Raw genomic sequence first — 16,469 nt, 5'->3', positions numbered from 1 at the left:
GAGCTTGAGTATGTAGACGAAGCAGCGCAGCTCATTCCCACAGAGACACGCAGATCAAGAGAGTATATAGCAGTCTTTTTGTGCTTTAATATTCACAGACCATGTCGCGATTTGATTTAGTGCACAGCTCTACTTTCGATTTATTTATCCATCCATCAGTTTGCTAGCCTGGTAATACCAAACTCTGCTACTTCGCTTTGCTTCGTAGACAGAGTCTGGCATGGCATAATTGAAAAGCGTTTTCTTTCTCGCGGGGAGGCGCTTGTCTGAAGTTTAAAATCATTGGTTCCCGTAAGCCAATCACATAACGTTTGGTTATGGCGTGTGTTATGCGCATGCTCAGCCGCATCTAACTTCCACTGTAAACACATGTAGTATGATGCGAAAACAAAACCATCGAGCGAAATACCGGAGTGAACATGGCTGTGAACGACTTTTGCAGATTATGTGAAGTAAATCTACGCATCCACGGTACAATCAGTGTCTACGTCACGGCTCTCAGCCCGCCCTCTGTTCGTTGATTGGCCGGCTGTTTTCAGGCCGGAGGAAAACGGAAAGCTATTACGCTGTACAGAAGCGAAATGAAATTGAGGGGAAGTAAGAAGTCTGACGTAGTCAGGCTATCAGTTTGCATCTTTACGTGACATCTGCGTTAAGGTCCTTGCACACTGAGTCCGAAATTTGCGTCCGAAATTTATTTTCGCATGTTAAAAAATAAATACAACCTCCTGTCTCGATTTTCTGCGTTTTTCGCATCCGTAGCAAACATTTTCAATGGTGTTTTGACAATTCATAGCCACCGAATGACGAATACGAAAAAAAGCATACGAAAATTTTGGACTCAGTGTGCAAGTATTCCAGCAAGGATTCCGGGATTCCCTCTGCATCTAAATATAACCGGGACATACCTTTATCCGTGCAGAGGGATGGTGTTCTATGTGTTTCCTCCTTTTTCAGCCACTTTGCATCCACATTTTTTGCAAATTGTATATCTATCCTCGAGGACAACCACGCGCAGTCGTTTACTGCACATCCAAATATTGCCCATACTGACAATGGTTCACTTTCGACGGTGTTGCATCACTTTTTTTCTTTTGCACATTTGTTCTCCCGCCCTTAGTTTCCGGATATGATTTAAAATGTAGCGAAGTACAATACTTAAATCAAAACGTACTTCAGTAAAAGTAAAATTACAGATTTTAAAAACTACTTAAAAAAGTAGAAGTACACAAAAAAACTACTCAATTACGTAACGCGAGTAAATGTAATTCGTTACTTTCCACCTCTGGTTGAAAGTGAAGTATGTGGTTTCTGCGACACTATGGCACCTAGCGGAATTAAAAAATAAAGCATATTTTCAAAAAAAAAAAACGTGCAAAGTCCCCTTTCGTGCATTGCGTCTTCCCGCAGCTCTTACTGGTTCTTGTGAAGGCATGTTTCATGTCCAACATATTAAGAATACTTGTAGCTGTGTTGCATTTGTCTTTATGAAAATGTTTCTTTCTGAACGGGTGCATGTTGATGCTGAATGGTATTGAAGCATCAAAATGCTCTGTTCACTTTGACGTGTTCATGACCTGTTTAATCTTTGAAGGTATAAATGCAGTGAATTTCGGCATTCACTTCTGTAACTAAAGCTGAATTTCGTTCCCCTTGGCTCCGCCTGCTACAGTAGCCACGACCAAAACTCTCGCTCCACATTGAGCTATATATAATAAATCTTACATACTTCAACTATAACTGTGTGTGTGTGTGTGTGTGTGTGTGTGTGTTTACCAGTGTTTTCAATATTATTCACTCACCTCAAGTTGGAATTCTGAAATGCAACTTTGGCTTGTATGATTTCCGTTCTATGGCGAAAAGAACGAGCTGCGTTCACCATCTCATAAAACATCACTCCTAGAGCCCAGACATTTGCTGGGACGGTGTGGAGTGTGGGCAGTGGGCAGTGATCCTGTAATCATGTAAGCAAGACATTTGCACATTGTTGAGCTTCTTTTTTTTTTTTTTAAAGCATCAAACAATTAGTAAGTCACTAATTCAGGTTTTTCCACACTTCATAAATGCTCACCAAGGTAGATGTCGCTCTAGTAGCCCTGACCACAGCCAAGTCTATCAGCTTGAGGTCTAATGTTTTTCTTTAGAAATGTTCGTCATTATGAAAAACACCATGCTCGATGCAGTGTTGTACTACCAGCACAGCCTGTTGAATGAAGACCCGTGCTTTCACACATTTCAGGATTACGAGTGATGCAGTCCAGCAAGCTCTCGCAGGGTTCGGGGTACTCCAGAATGAGAGTGAATTTTTGAGGGTGTTCAAACCACTTGTATAGTTGTATGACGTAGGGGCTTATGGGTTCTCGCCTCATTGTTAGAAGCAGCGCCACTTCTGTAGGGATGGGTTAGGGATGCCAAGGCTAGAGAAAAGTAGTAGACAGAAGGTTAGCTGGGTAAAAAGCTGACAAAACATAATTTTTAAATATATTTTTCTTTAATCTTTTTAGATATGTTCAAAAGAGCCTCAAAAGAGCTCAACGTTTTTTTGTACCTCTAGGCTTATTTGTCAAACACATTTACACCTAAAGCTTCCTATGGGTGTATTAACTACAGCAATCTGCACTTAAACAACTAAATACATTCAGGTTTTGGCCAACTTACAATATCAAGATAAAGAAAATTGTCAAACTTGCGCATCCGGTTCATGGCAACCTGGATGGGAAAATAATATTAATATTCTCTGAAAACAAGCCGTAAGATATTTTAGACAGCAATACTGTTTAAAATAATGTTGGAGAAATAAGGGCTGATAAAGGGCTTTATTTGGCTCGAAGCCGGAGTGATCTGGCGCAGGTGTTGATGGCTTCAGGATCAGGCTCTGGCTCCAGATCTGCTAGAGGGACAAAAGGCTCCACAACATCAGCGAAAAGGACCCTTCATAGCGTTCCATAGCCTGTTGAGGAAAGAACCAATTCCTTTCCTCTTCCTAAATTCGGTAGGTTTTTCAGAAATGAAGAAAAAACTACTCGAAACATCTCTGACGTCAAATTATATAATGACATAACTTACATTTTACTGTTTAATTCTTATCTGTAATTTTACAAATCCAAAGTAATTGAAATATTTTCAAGCTACCCAACTGACTTCTGCTAAATGCCTGCATAAATGTCCCAAAATCATATGTCACAATATTAATAGTCCTTTTATTTCACAATTTCTTATTTTACCTGATATTTTATTAAAAAGAGAACAGATATTTCCAGGCTTCATTTGGCCAACTCTGGCTAATTTGGCTCAGTTCTGGTAATGGCAAAGATCATATGGACCATATCTTAAAATGTAGGGGAGTGCGGGGCACAACCTAACGCGGGGGTTAAATGTAACATGGACCTTTTACATAGTTAGTCAGGGTCAAGCAGGTTGTGTAGCCGCTCTTTTTCTCTTGCTGCCAGAAGACGGTCCCCCACGGATTTGTGGAAAGTTTTGATAAGATTCTGGACAAAGAATGTTTTGACACCATGCAAGTCAATTTTTTCATCATATGTTTTTTTTCGGTTTCTGAGTTGGGTGTGTACGTCACCAAATCTAACTTTATATCACCTTAATCACTGTCTTGTTGTCTAAAACATAGTACCATTTTGAAACATGTCAGCAACTGTTAGCTAGGTTTAAAAAAAATTCTACACAGCGGGGTTAGTTGTAGCACAGTGTTACAACTAAGCCGCCAAGTGAACAACAATAATTAAATGAAAACAGGGAGCCACACAACTTTTCAGGTTTGAGTATTTATTTATATATTTATTTTTTAACAAACAATGTTGGAATTTAAATGTCAAAGTATGATTATTTTTTTTTTTTTACATTTGTTTACTATGCATTGATCACTTAAGTATTTATTAAAAATATAGCCTGTTTTTCATGCAATAAACCCTTTAAAATGTGATTATAAAGCTTGTTTTTATTATTATTACTGTTATTAATAATAATAATAATAATTTTGCATGCATCTGCCACACAGAAATATAATTCAATTGCAACTACAATATTTGATGATTTTATTTATTTATTTATTGCAAAACTGTGCAGCCCTTTCCTATATCTCTATCCATGATATTTATCCATAATAGAAGAATGATTGGATGAGGGATGAATGTATCTGTATATACAGATGTACAAACAATATCAAACTATACAGATAATAATAATAATAATAATAATAACTTTATTCTTATATAGCGCCTTTAAAGCAGCTTCTCAAGGTGCTTTACATAATAGAACAAGCACATTTAAAATACAACACACAGGAAAAAAAATAGAATAAACCAAGATAAAATAAAAGTAAAAGCTAACCTAAAAAAATGTTTTTAAATGAGATTTGAAATTACTTAGAGACTGTGCATCTGTGATGCAGAGTCAGAGACGTTCAGATCCATTTGCAGTATGTTTATTAAGAATAGTCAAACAGGCAGGAATCAGAAAACAGCGTAGACAATGTCGAAGGAAATCCAAGAGAATAAACCATACCAGGCAGAGGTCAGGGCAGGCAGCAATATCCAGAATCAGAAACAATAACAGGCAAAGGTCAGGGCAGGCAGCAGACGAAGAAACGGGAGTCAGTAAACAGTCACAGGTCAAAGCACGGGGAATCAATAACAGAGAATAAACGCTTGGTAATGTTAGCCGGGGCAGAACAAGACTTCGCAATGTGTGAGAGTCAGAAGGCAGTTTAAATAGAGGGGAGAAGTGGGAACACCTGTGCAGGTGATTAGACCTAGGTACGGGGCTTATGGGAAATAAAGTTCAATACTCCGGTGAGGGTGTTCTTTGATGAGTGGAGAAAGCCACAGAGGTGCGATCTATGACAGAGCCCCCCTCCTGCGAGCGGCTCCTGAAGCGAGGACCAGTGCGACGCCGAGGTCTTCCACGGGGTCTGGGGGCAGGTCTTGTAGGGTGGTTTTGATGAAACTCGGTGGTAAGTGCGGGATCCAGTATGTCCTGTGATTTCGCCCAGGATCTTTCCTCTGGACCATACCCCTCCCAGTCGATCAGGTACTGTAACTCCCTGCCTCGGCGTCTTGAATCGAGAATCTCCTTTACTCGGTAAGCCTCCTCGCCCTCGATGATGATTGGAGGGGAGCTCTCCTCCGCAACCTCATCCTGGTCCCTCTCTCCACTCGGAACACCGGCAGGTTTGAGCAATGAAACATGAAAAGTGGGGGATATGCGATAAGTGGATGGCAATGCTAGACGGTATGAAACTGGTGTTATTTGTCTAAGAATCTTAAATGGACCCACGTACCTAGGACTTAGCTTCTTGCTGGGAAGTCGAAGACGGAGGTCCCTGGATGACAGCCACACCCACTGTCCCGGAACGTACTCAGGTCCCCTTCTCCGGTGACGATCAGCCTGTTCTCTGACTCTGCGAACCGCTCGTTGAAGGTGTATGTGAGCACTATTCCAGGTTTCTTCACTTCTCTGTTGCCAAGCATTAACGGCCGGGAGATTGGTGGGTTCCCCGGACCAGAGAAACAGAGGGGGTTGATAACCTAACACACATTGGAAGGGGGTGAGGCCAGTAGAGGGTTTGCGCAATGAATTCTGGGCGTACTCGGCCCACATGAGGAAACGGCTCCAATCCTGCTGGTTCTGATGACAGTAGGTACGTAGAAAGCGTGTAAGCTCCTGATTTAACCTCTCTACTTGACCATTGGACTCTGGATGATAGCCGGAGGTTAAACTGACATTGATGTTGAGTTGACCACATAACGCCTGCCAAACACGAGAGGTGAATTGGGGTCCCCTATCTGAGACTATATCCTCAGGTAATCCGTACAGTCTGAAGACCTGTTGTACCAAAGCCTCTGCTGTTTGTAAAGCTGTGGGTAGTTTGGCCAAAGGAATGAATCTGCAGGCCTTCGAGAATCGATCAACCACGATCAGAATGGTCGTGTAGTTCTGGGAGAGAGGTAGATCGGTTACAAAGTCAATAGCAATGTGAGACCATGGACGTTGTGGTACAGGTAGTGGTTGAAGTAATCCGTCCGGTCTCTGATGGGATGATTTGACAATGTTGCAAGTGGTGCACTGATGCACGAAGGTGATCACATCGGCTTGAAGCGTCGGCCACCAGAAACGATTCGTTATCAGATGAGTAGTAGCTGTGATCCCAGGATGTCCAGCGCTGGGAGTATTATGCACCCATTGTAACACTCGTGTTCGGAGACATGTAGGCACGTAGGTACGATCCGGAGGGCATTCAGGCGGTGATTGTTCCTCACTGTGCTGCTGAAATCTCTGTCATTATGTCCCACTGGACCGGGGCGAGAATAAGTGTCGTCGGAAGTATGGGATCAGATGTAGGAGGACTAGAGGAGCTGTCAAACTGACGAGACAGAGCGTCGGCCTTGCCATTCTTTGAGCCTGGGCGATATGTTACCTTGAAATTGAATCTGGTGAAGAAGAGGGACCACCTGGCCTGTCTGGGGTTCAGTCTTTTGGCAGCCTTAACCCTCATGTGGTGTTCAAAACCCTATAACACCTGTGGTCTTCCCGGGTCAAAATGACCCGCCTATAAAAAATAGCTTATAAATCACTCATTATACCATATTTTCACCCAATCTTGGATTCAATCTTTTTGTCAACTTGTTCTCTTTCAATTAGGACTGGTTTTATATTTCTATTTGCATCTAATTAATCGAAGGCCTCATTTATTTGACAGTAGGGATCTCATTTTTTGAGTAAAAAAAACATTATTTTTGAATAATTTTGGAAATATTAACCCTCTAGGCGCCACAGTCGAGTTTACTCGACAAGATGCGGCACTGAATAAAACGGCCGATTGTGTCTAATAGGGTGTCAAATTTCGTTCGATCTCCCCTGCACTAGATGGCAGACATGTCATACTTCATCCCCGACTCAAAAAAACGTCATGCTTCTATACAAAATCTTCGAGCTAGAGCGCATTGAATCAGTGCGAACAAAAGCGGAGATAGTGTAAGAGTGAGCCATTTTATCAGAGCAATATTGTCAACGTCAGCGAGTATTTGCATTAGATTATTATCATTATCATTATTATTATTCATATTATTATTATTATTATTATCTAATGGCATCAAAGCTTACCCGAAATGAAGTTTTGGGTCTTCTATTCGCGGACCCTGATTCTGAAGGGGAATATCTGCCTTCAGAAGATGACGGTGATTCTGAAAGTGAAAGTGTCCTACACCAAGCACAAACGATGAATCCTTTGCCCAATACAGATAATCCTTTGCCCAATGTCAGTGGTGGGAACAATGTTTCCCGGGGTCGGAGTGTTCATATCGAAGCTAGCAGGCGTGTTAGTGTTGTGGGGAACGAGGCGGGAGATTTTTACCGCGCTGACCGCGTGCCTCTCCGCAATCGCGGCGACAGTATTGTGGTCGAGACTTCGTCTAATCCCACTGGTTATGTTAGACGAGGTCGAAGTATTCGTAGGACAGTTAGGGGGCAACGTGGAGGCAGGGTGGGGAGTCAAAATGACAATGACAGTAGTCCGAGCTGTGCACACTCGGCGCGCGCGCGAGGCAGATCTGGCCGCGCCCGCACTGCTCGTAGCAGGAGCAGAGGCGGTGTGACACGCGGCAGAGGGGCTATTATGCATAGTCTATCGCAAGCTGATGGGAATGCCGGCTTTGAGTATTTTGCCAATGAGGATGAGTACCAAAGTTGGATCACTCCCTTTGATCAGCCAATTGGATATCTGGGGGAAAGAGAACTCTCCAATGCCAATTCGCCCCTAGATTTTCTATCACTCTTTCTCTCTGATGATTTCTGGAATTTACTTGTAAATGAGACAAATCGCTATGCCCATCAGTTTTTAGCCTCCCATCAACTCCAGCCACACTCCAGATTTCATCAATGGTCTGATGTAACTCTCAGTGAAATGAAAGCTTTCTTTTCTCTGCATTTGAGTATGGGTCTGGTAGAGAAGTCAGAGTTGGAGGATTATTGGGCCGCATATTGGCCAACAGCAACACCTGGATTTGGCAAGGTGATGTGCAGGAATAGATTTGAGATGATTTTGTCTTTCCTTCACTTCACTAATAATGAGGACTGTGTTGACAGGGGTCAGCCAGGGTATGACAGGCTATTCAAAATCCGTCCAATCATCAATTTGGTCATCCCCCGGTTTTCAGCAGTGTATGGTCCATCTAAGCAGCTGTCATTAGATGAAATGACCATTGCATTCAAAGGGAAATCAACCCTAAAAATGTACAACCCAAACAAACCAGACAAATATGGCTACAAAGTATTTGTTCTTAGTGAAGCCAAGTCAGGCTATGTGCTACAGTGGTCCATGTACACTGGACAAAGTAGGCCTAATGCAAGCGATTTCGGTGCTACACACCTTATTGTCCGTGAGCTGATGGCCCCGTACACAGGGAAAGGGCATGAGGTGTACATGGACAGCTATTACACCTCGCCAGCCATAGCAGATGAGCTGGCAAGCAATGATTCGGGTTTGTGTGGGACTGTCAGCAGTAAGAGGAAGGGGATGCCAAAGGGCCTCACCCGTGAACAGTTACCGTTGAGCAAGGGAGATGACCCAGTCTTCATGAGGAAGGGGAAAATGCTAGCTTGTGCGTGGCATGATACAAAGCGCCTCACAATGCTCTCTACACTGCATTCCAACGCATGTGTCAGAAAGCGCATCAGGACCAAACACACTGATAGTGGCTATAGGGAGATAAATAGGCCTGTTTGTGTTGATGACTACAATTCTTTCATGGGGGGTGTCGACACGGCAGACCAGAGAATGAAGACCTACCTCTTTCCTCATAGGTCAAGGAAATGGTACAACAGGATTTTCAATGCCATTCTCAGTGTAAGCATAGTGAATGCCCACATCATTTACTGCCGCTGCACTGCTGCTCCTCACAAGCCCCTGAAAGTCTTCGTGCAGGATGTCATCACTGCTTTACTGGAAGGCTTCTCCAGGAAAGAGAGCAACAAAGGCCGAAAGTCGTCCTCACTGGGAGACTTGCCACAGAGACTCACTGAGCGCCACTTTATCTGCCAGGCTGATGGTTACCCAGATTGTGTAGTTTGTTCTGATCGGACCCGCCCTAAAGGTCGCCGTCAGACAAAATACATGTGCAGGCAGTGTGGGGTGGGCCTTTGTGTTGTGCCTTGCAATGAGAGGTACCACACCATGAAACACTACAAGAAATGTCACCTGGATGGATAGGGAGTCATTATCTATACAGCAAAAGGCCTGCTACATAAAGTTTTTTGTTTTTTTGTCTGCCTTTTTTTTTTTTTTTTTCACTGTTGATTTACTATCTATTTCCCTGACCATTTAGTAGTGTACAATATGTGTTCTTTTTTGTGTTCATGTCCTTGTGATGTGTGCATCTTTGTCAGCTTAAAAAAAAAACCCAAAAAAACATAAAAACCACAAAAAAAAAAAAAAAATACTAACATTGTCTCTCGTCTGTCTCTCGTCTTGTCTCGTCATCTCACTCATGATCTGTGCCTTGCCGTGGCGAGTGAGCTTTTGAACTAAACAGGTCTTGTCTACTTGTGTTTGTGTGTCATATGAATAATATATATGTGCCCCTTACATGGAATCAGAGTGCCTACTGTATGTAGTAAATGGAAAAATCTCTACAGCAAAAGGCCAGCCGTTACATGCATTCGGTTTGTTTCTACCATTTATTAGTAATGATTTACACAGTTTGTTTTCTACTTACTATTTACCTGAGCATTCAGTATTGTGCAATATAGCATACAGAAGGTGAGGAACATTTTGGGAGGAAAGAAGTGCTGCATTTTATCATTTAAACATGTGACTTTTCATGAAAATTCTATAATCCAAGATGGCCGCCACCATATGACGTCATAATATGCAAATTAGATGGGAAAACGTAATCTCTACATAAACTTTGGGTCATCCTTATTAATTCTCTAATTTACAGAAAGTCTCTATCTTTTATCACTTTTAAGATATAGCCTTTTGAAATTAAGATGTCAAAATCTACCGTTTTAGGAAAAAACCTCTGGCGCCTAAAGGGTTAAATGAAATCTGAAGAAAATTGGCACTGTTTATCACACTAGTCTACTTTAATATTTCACCAGGAATTTTGTTTTGAAAAACTTTTATTTTGTACAAAATGGCACATTGTCACACTTGTGGTCTTCCCGGGTCAAAATGACCCGCCTATAAAAAATAGCTTATAAATCACTCATTATACCATATTTTCACCCAATCTTGGATTCAATCTTTTTGTCAACTTGTTCTCTTTTAATTAGGACTGGTTTTATATTTCTATTTGCATCTAACTAGTCGTAGGCCTCATTTAATTGACAGTAGGGATCTCATTTTTTTAGTAAAAAAAACATTATTTTTGAATAATTTTGGAAATATTAAATGAAATCTGAAGAAAATTGGCACTGTTTATCACACTAGTCTACTTTAATATTTCACCAGGAATTTTGTTTTGAAAAACTTTTATTTTGTACAAAATGGCACATTGTCACACTTGTGGTCTTCCCGGGTCAAAATGACCTGCCTATAAAAAATAGCTTATAAATCACTCATTATACCATATTTTCACCCAATCTTGGATTCAATCTTTTTGTCAACTTGTTCTCTTTCAATTAGGACTGGTTTTATATTTCTATTTGCATCTAATTAATCGTAGGCCTCATTTATTTGACAGTAGGGATCTCATTTTTTGAGTAAAAAAAAACATTATTTTTGAATAATTTTGGAAATATTAAATGAAATCTGAAGAAAATTGGCACTGTTGATCACACTAGTCTACATTAATATTTCACCAGGAATTTTGTTTTGAAAAACTTTTATTTTGTACAAAATGGCACATTGTCACACTTGCGGTGTTCCACTGGGCCATTGAGGGCCATTGTTTCAATGGGCCATTGAAAGTGAATGGGAGAGACTGAAACATTTTCAGGAGCATGTTCATTGTTTATGTACACATATGAGCATGTGATGGATTATGGTGAGTTTGGGCTCTTTTTAATCTTAACAATCTCATGTAAATAATGATGTGCCATTTTCCACAATTTATGCATGCTTCATTGAGTTACGAGTTAAAACGCGACATAAGTGCTAGGCTACATCTATATTCAAGGCTCTGTGAGCGCCTGTGGGGGTTCGTGTGTTACAACTCCATTAGGAATATCTTTAGATCTGAGTGATGGATTATGCTGAGTTTGGGCTCTTTTTAATTGTGATAGTCTACTGAAAATAATGATGTACATTTTTCTACGATCTGTGCATGCTTCGTGAAGTTATGAGCAAAAACCAAACGTGAGAGCTTCATGAGTATATACTTGGCTAGGTGCGTCTGCGGTATTTTTTGTGTTAGAGCGCCATGAGGAATATCTTTAGATCTTATTGAAGGAATATATTGAGTTTGGGCTCTTTTTAATCGTGAGCTCCTGCTGTAAATAACGATGTGTCATTTTCCATGATCGATGTATGTTTCATGAAGTTACGAGTAAAAAGGCCAAGTCTAAGCTACCTTGCTTGGCTATGTGAGTCTGTGTGTCTGTAGTATTTTTTGTGTTAGAACTCCATGAGGAATATCTTTAGTTCTGAGTGATGGATTATGTTGAGTTTGGACTCATTTTAATTGTAAGCATCTGCTGTAAATAATGATGTGTCATTTTCCACAATCGGAGCATGTTTCATGAAGTTACGAGCGGAAATGTGTCTAAAATTCCATCATCCATGTATGGTTTACACATGGGTCTCTTGAAGGGCTTCTTTTACAAAAATCTCACTCAAGTTTAGTAAAAAGCCTGAAACAATTATGCTTGCTGTATTCTGCTAATTGAGACCTTTCAAATGACATATGACACAGGACTATCTGAGCTGTATGATGTATTTGACATATTGCTGAATGTAGTACAAAAAAGTAGTTTATAAATTATGAATTTGTTTTTTTCTATTTATCAGCAAATAACTCAGCACTACTTAGGAGTTTATCAAATTGGCTACATTCATTGTACATTTCAGACTCTAAGCTTTCAAATGACACCTATTTTAAGTTGATCAAGGTAATAGTTTTGAAAAATATTATGAATATTTATTTCGCAACTAGGTGGCGCTTGCGGGGAAACACTCTGTTTTAGAGTGATAACTCAGCTCTTGTTAGGAGTTAATCAAAGTGATTAGATGCATTAAAAAGCTGAGATTCTAAGCTTTAAAATGGTACCTATTTTGTGTTGTTCCATTCATTGTTTGCATTGGTCTCTCCCATTCACTTTCAATGGCCCATTGAAACAATGGCCCACAATGGCCCTCAATGGCCCAGTGGAACACCACAAGTGTAACTCTGTGCCATATTGTACAAAATAAAAGTTTTTCAAAACAAAATTCCTGGTGAAAAAATAAAGTACACTAGTGTGATCAACAGTGCCAATTTTCTTCAGATTTTATTTTATTTTTCCAAAAATTATTCAAAAATAAAAAAAATTTACTCAAAAAATGAGATGCCTACTCTCAGATAAATGAGGCCCACGATTAATCAGATGCAAATGGAAATACAAAACCAGTCCTAATTGAAAGAGAACAAGTTGACAAAAAGATTGAATCCAAGATTGGGTGAAAATATGGTATAATGAGTGATTTATAAGTATTTTTTATAGGCGGGTCATTTTGACCCGGGAAGACCACAAGTGTGACTATGTACCATTTTTTACAAAATAAAAGTTTTTCAAAACAAAATTCCCGGTGAAACATTAAAGTAGACTAGTGTGATCAACAGTACCAATTTAAAAAAAAAAAAAAAAAAAAATCCAAAATTATTCAAAAATAAAAAAAAATTTACTCAAAAAATGAGATGCCTACTCTCAGATAAATGAGGCCCACGATTAATCAGATGCAAATGAAAATACAAAACCAGTCCTAATTGAACGAGAACAAGTTGACAAAAAGATTGAATCCAAGATTGGGTGAAAATATGGTATAATGAGTGATTTATAAGTATTTTTTATAGGCGGGTCATTTTGACCCGGGAAGACCACAAGTGTGACTATGTACCATTTTTTACAAAATAAAAGTTTTTCAAAACCAAATTCCCGGTGAAACATTAAAGTAGACTAGTGTGATCAACAGTACCAATTTTCCAAAAAAAAAAAAAAAAAAAAATCCAAAATTATTAAAAAATTTAAAAAAATTAACTCAAAAAATGAGATGCCTACTCTCAGATAAATGAGGCCCACGATTAATCAGATGCAAATGAAAATACAAAACCAGTCCTAATTGAACGAGAACAAGTTGACAAAAAGATTGAATCCAAGATTTGGTGAAAATATGGTATAATGAGTGATTTATAAGCTATTTTTTATAGGCGGGTCATTTTGACCCGGGAAGACCACAAGTGTAACAAGGTAACAAAACCCCCCCTAAAAAAGTACGAACATTTTCAAAAAAACATTTGAGAAGTAGTTATACCCTTTGGGAACAAAGTCACTAAGTTTCAGTCCAATGCGATAACATTAACTAGTATTTTTGGGAAAAAGAAAATCTTCTCCGGGTCAAAATGACCCGAAGACCACATGAGGGTTAATGTACTCTAAATTACGGTGGTCATTTACTACCGTAAAGGGCAGATGAGCTCCCTCCAACCGAATGCCGCCATACTTCAAAGGCTGCCTTCATCGCCAGGAGTTCCCTGTCACCCACATCGTAATTTCGTTCTGCTGGAGTAAGTTTGCGGGAATGGTAGGCACAGGGGAATAGCTTCGCTGGATTTCCATGCTGTTGTGACAGTATAGCCCCGACTCCTGTATTGGACGCATCCACCTCCACAATAAACTCCCGCTCGGGATCTGGATGGTGTAGAATGGGAGCTGTAGTGAACTTCTCTTTGAGCTGTTGAAATGCTGCAACACTCTCGGATGACCACTTTAACCGATGTCCTCTGCCCTGAAGGAGGGATGTGAGGGGCGCTGCAGTGATGCTGAAGTTTCTAATGAACCGTCGATAGAAGTTGGCGAAGCCCAGGAAACGTTGTAATTCTTTCACATTGGTGGGCTGTGGCCAATTTACAACTGCTCGTACCTTGCCATTATCCATGGTCACCCCCTCAGCACTGATGATGTAACCCAAGAAGGCGATCTGTGTCTGATGAAACTCACATTTCTGTAGTTTGTCGTACAGTTGGTTCTCAATGAGACGTTAAAGCACTGCTCTTACATCTTTCACGTGATCTTCGAAAGTCTCAGAATAGATAAGAATATCATCAATGTAGACAATGAGGTTCTGATTGAGCATGTCTCGGAAGACCTCGTTGACAAACGCCTGGAATACGGAAGGACTGTTGGCGAGCCCGAACGGCATCACGTGATATTCATAGTGCCCAGTAGTGGTTGAGAAAGCTGTTTTCCACTCGTCTCCCTCTCTGATCCGAATGAGATTATAGGCGTTTCGCAAATCCAACTTTGTGAAGTACCTCGCGGTACGGAGCTGTTCGAGGGCAGCTGGAACTAAAGGCAATGGGTAGCGAAACTTCACCGTGATTTCGTTGAGACTGCGATAATCGATACACGGACGCAGCCCTCCATCCTTTTTCTTCACGAAGAAGAATCCGGCTGAAGCGGGGGAAATGGATGGTTTTATGAATCCCCTAGAAAGCTGTTCCTCTATGTAAGTTCTCATGGTTTCGGATTCGGGCTGCGAGAGAGGAAAAATTCTTCCTCGTGTAGGAATGGCTCCTGGGATGAGATCAATAGCACAATCACTGGATCGGTGAGGAGGAAGTTGAGTGGCTCGGCTCTCACTGAAGGCTAGAGAGAGATCGTGATATTGAACAGGAATCTTCTGAAGATCGGGATTCTCAGAGTGGGTGGAAATGAGAGTGATCTTGGTGAGAGAGTGCAGACATTCTTCTTGACAGGCTTTAGACCATTGGGTTATCTGCTTCTCGGTCCATGAAATCGTGGGATTGTGCTTTTCCAGCCAGGGTAGACCGAGAATGATGGGGTGTCGTGGGGATTCAATGGTGAATAGTCGAATGAGTTCAGCGTGAAGAGTGCTTGTACATAAGGTGATTTCTTGAGAGATGTATTGGATCTTGCCTGTACCCAAAGGGCTTCCGTCTAACGCTGCCACTGCCACCCGGGATTTACATGGAAGAAGAGAAAGGTGATGAGTTTTAGCAAAAGACAGATCAATGAAATTTCCTGCGGCTCCAGAGTCTATTAAAGCGGTAGTATTAACTATTTCATTGCCAAAGCGCAGAGTGACAGCTAGTTCAAAGGATTTTGAAGAGCAGAGATGGGAACTCACTGCAGCAGAATCTCGGGAGATTGGTCGATTCAAGACGCCGAGGCAGGGAGTTACAGTACCTGATCGACTGGGAGGGGTATGGTCCAGAGGAAAGATCCTGGGTGAAATCACAGGACATAGTGGATCCCGCACTTACCACCGAGTTTCATCAAAACCACCCTACAAGACCTGCCCCCAGACCCCGTGGAAGACCTCGGCGTCGCACTGGTCCTCGCTTCAGGAGCCGCTCGCAGGAGGGGGGCTCTGTCATAGATCGCACCTCTGTGGCTTTCTCCACTCATCAAAGAACACCCTCACCGGAGTATTGAACTTCATTTCCCATAAGCCCCGTACCTAGGTCTAATCACCTGCACAGGTGTTCCCACTTCTCTCTCTCCTCTGGCGTTAGCCGAGTGTAGCCGATCTGCATGGGTTCGGATTCTTGGTTTGTGGATAGATATTCAGTGACTCTGTGCATCTGCGGGACTCGCCGAGCTCGCATCAGATGGTCAAGACGAATGGCCAGATCCATGAGCTGATTGAGTGATTTCCCCTCATCCCGACATGCCAGTTCCCCTTGCAGATTAGTATTGAGACCTTTGCGGTAAAGTAGTTTCAACCAGTTTGTGCAGCGAGAGTGCGGAAAGAGAGGGTGTAATCTGCAGCCGAAGATCCTCCCTGGCGTAGAGAAAGTAGAAGCTCGCCCGGTTCCTTTCCACCGGCGGGATGTTCGAACACCTCTCTAAACTGATGAAGGAAACTGTCATATGAGGGAAATGATAGTTGACCACCATGCCATAGCGCCGTCGCCCACTCCAGAGCCCTTCCGGTCAGCAGTGAGCAGATGAATGATACTCGACTGTCGTCAGTAGGATAAAGCTGTGGTTGCTGATTGATAAATATTGAGCATTGCAACAGAAACCCTTTACACTTTGCAGAGGATCCATCATATTTATCAGGGAGGGATAGACGAGGATTGCTGGATGGAGTACTCACACTCTGGGTCGGCGGATCCGGAGCTGTCGCGGTAGGAGCTGATGCGGCGGCTTGTGTGGTGAGCGCCTGCATGGATCTCACAAGCTCCTCGGTAAGCGCAGTCAACTTGACGAGTTGTTGCTGGTGGGCAGCCAGCACAGACGCTTGAGATGTAACTTCAGTGGTTAGACGATACATAGCTGCTGGATCCTGTGGT

The 16,469-nt window shown here is 41.7% G+C and overlaps 1 protein-coding gene across 1 annotated transcript; it reads left to right on the top strand.

The window, feature by feature from the left end:
• Positions 1-7,948: 7,948 nt before the first annotated feature.
• On the top strand, positions 7,949-9,223 carry LOC311291104 (piggyBac transposable element-derived protein 4-like; the record flags this gene model as incomplete). The annotated part of the gene is made up of 1 exon (XM_084409978.1): positions 7,949-9,223. The coding sequence occupies one exon, from the start codon at positions 7,949-7,951 to the stop codon at positions 9,221-9,223; it is 1,275 nt and encodes a 424-aa protein (XP_084266104.1).
• Positions 9,224-16,469: the final 7,246 nt, after the last annotated feature.

The sequence above is a fragment of the Rutilus rutilus genome (genome assembly GCF_951802725.1).
Source record: "Rutilus rutilus genome assembly, chromosome: 5".
NCBI classification, from domain to species: Eukaryota; Metazoa; Chordata; class Actinopteri; order Cypriniformes; family Leuciscidae; genus Rutilus; species Rutilus rutilus.
The sequence above is the reverse complement of the archived record's forward strand: the minus strand, read 5'-3'. Positions and strand labels throughout refer to the sequence as shown.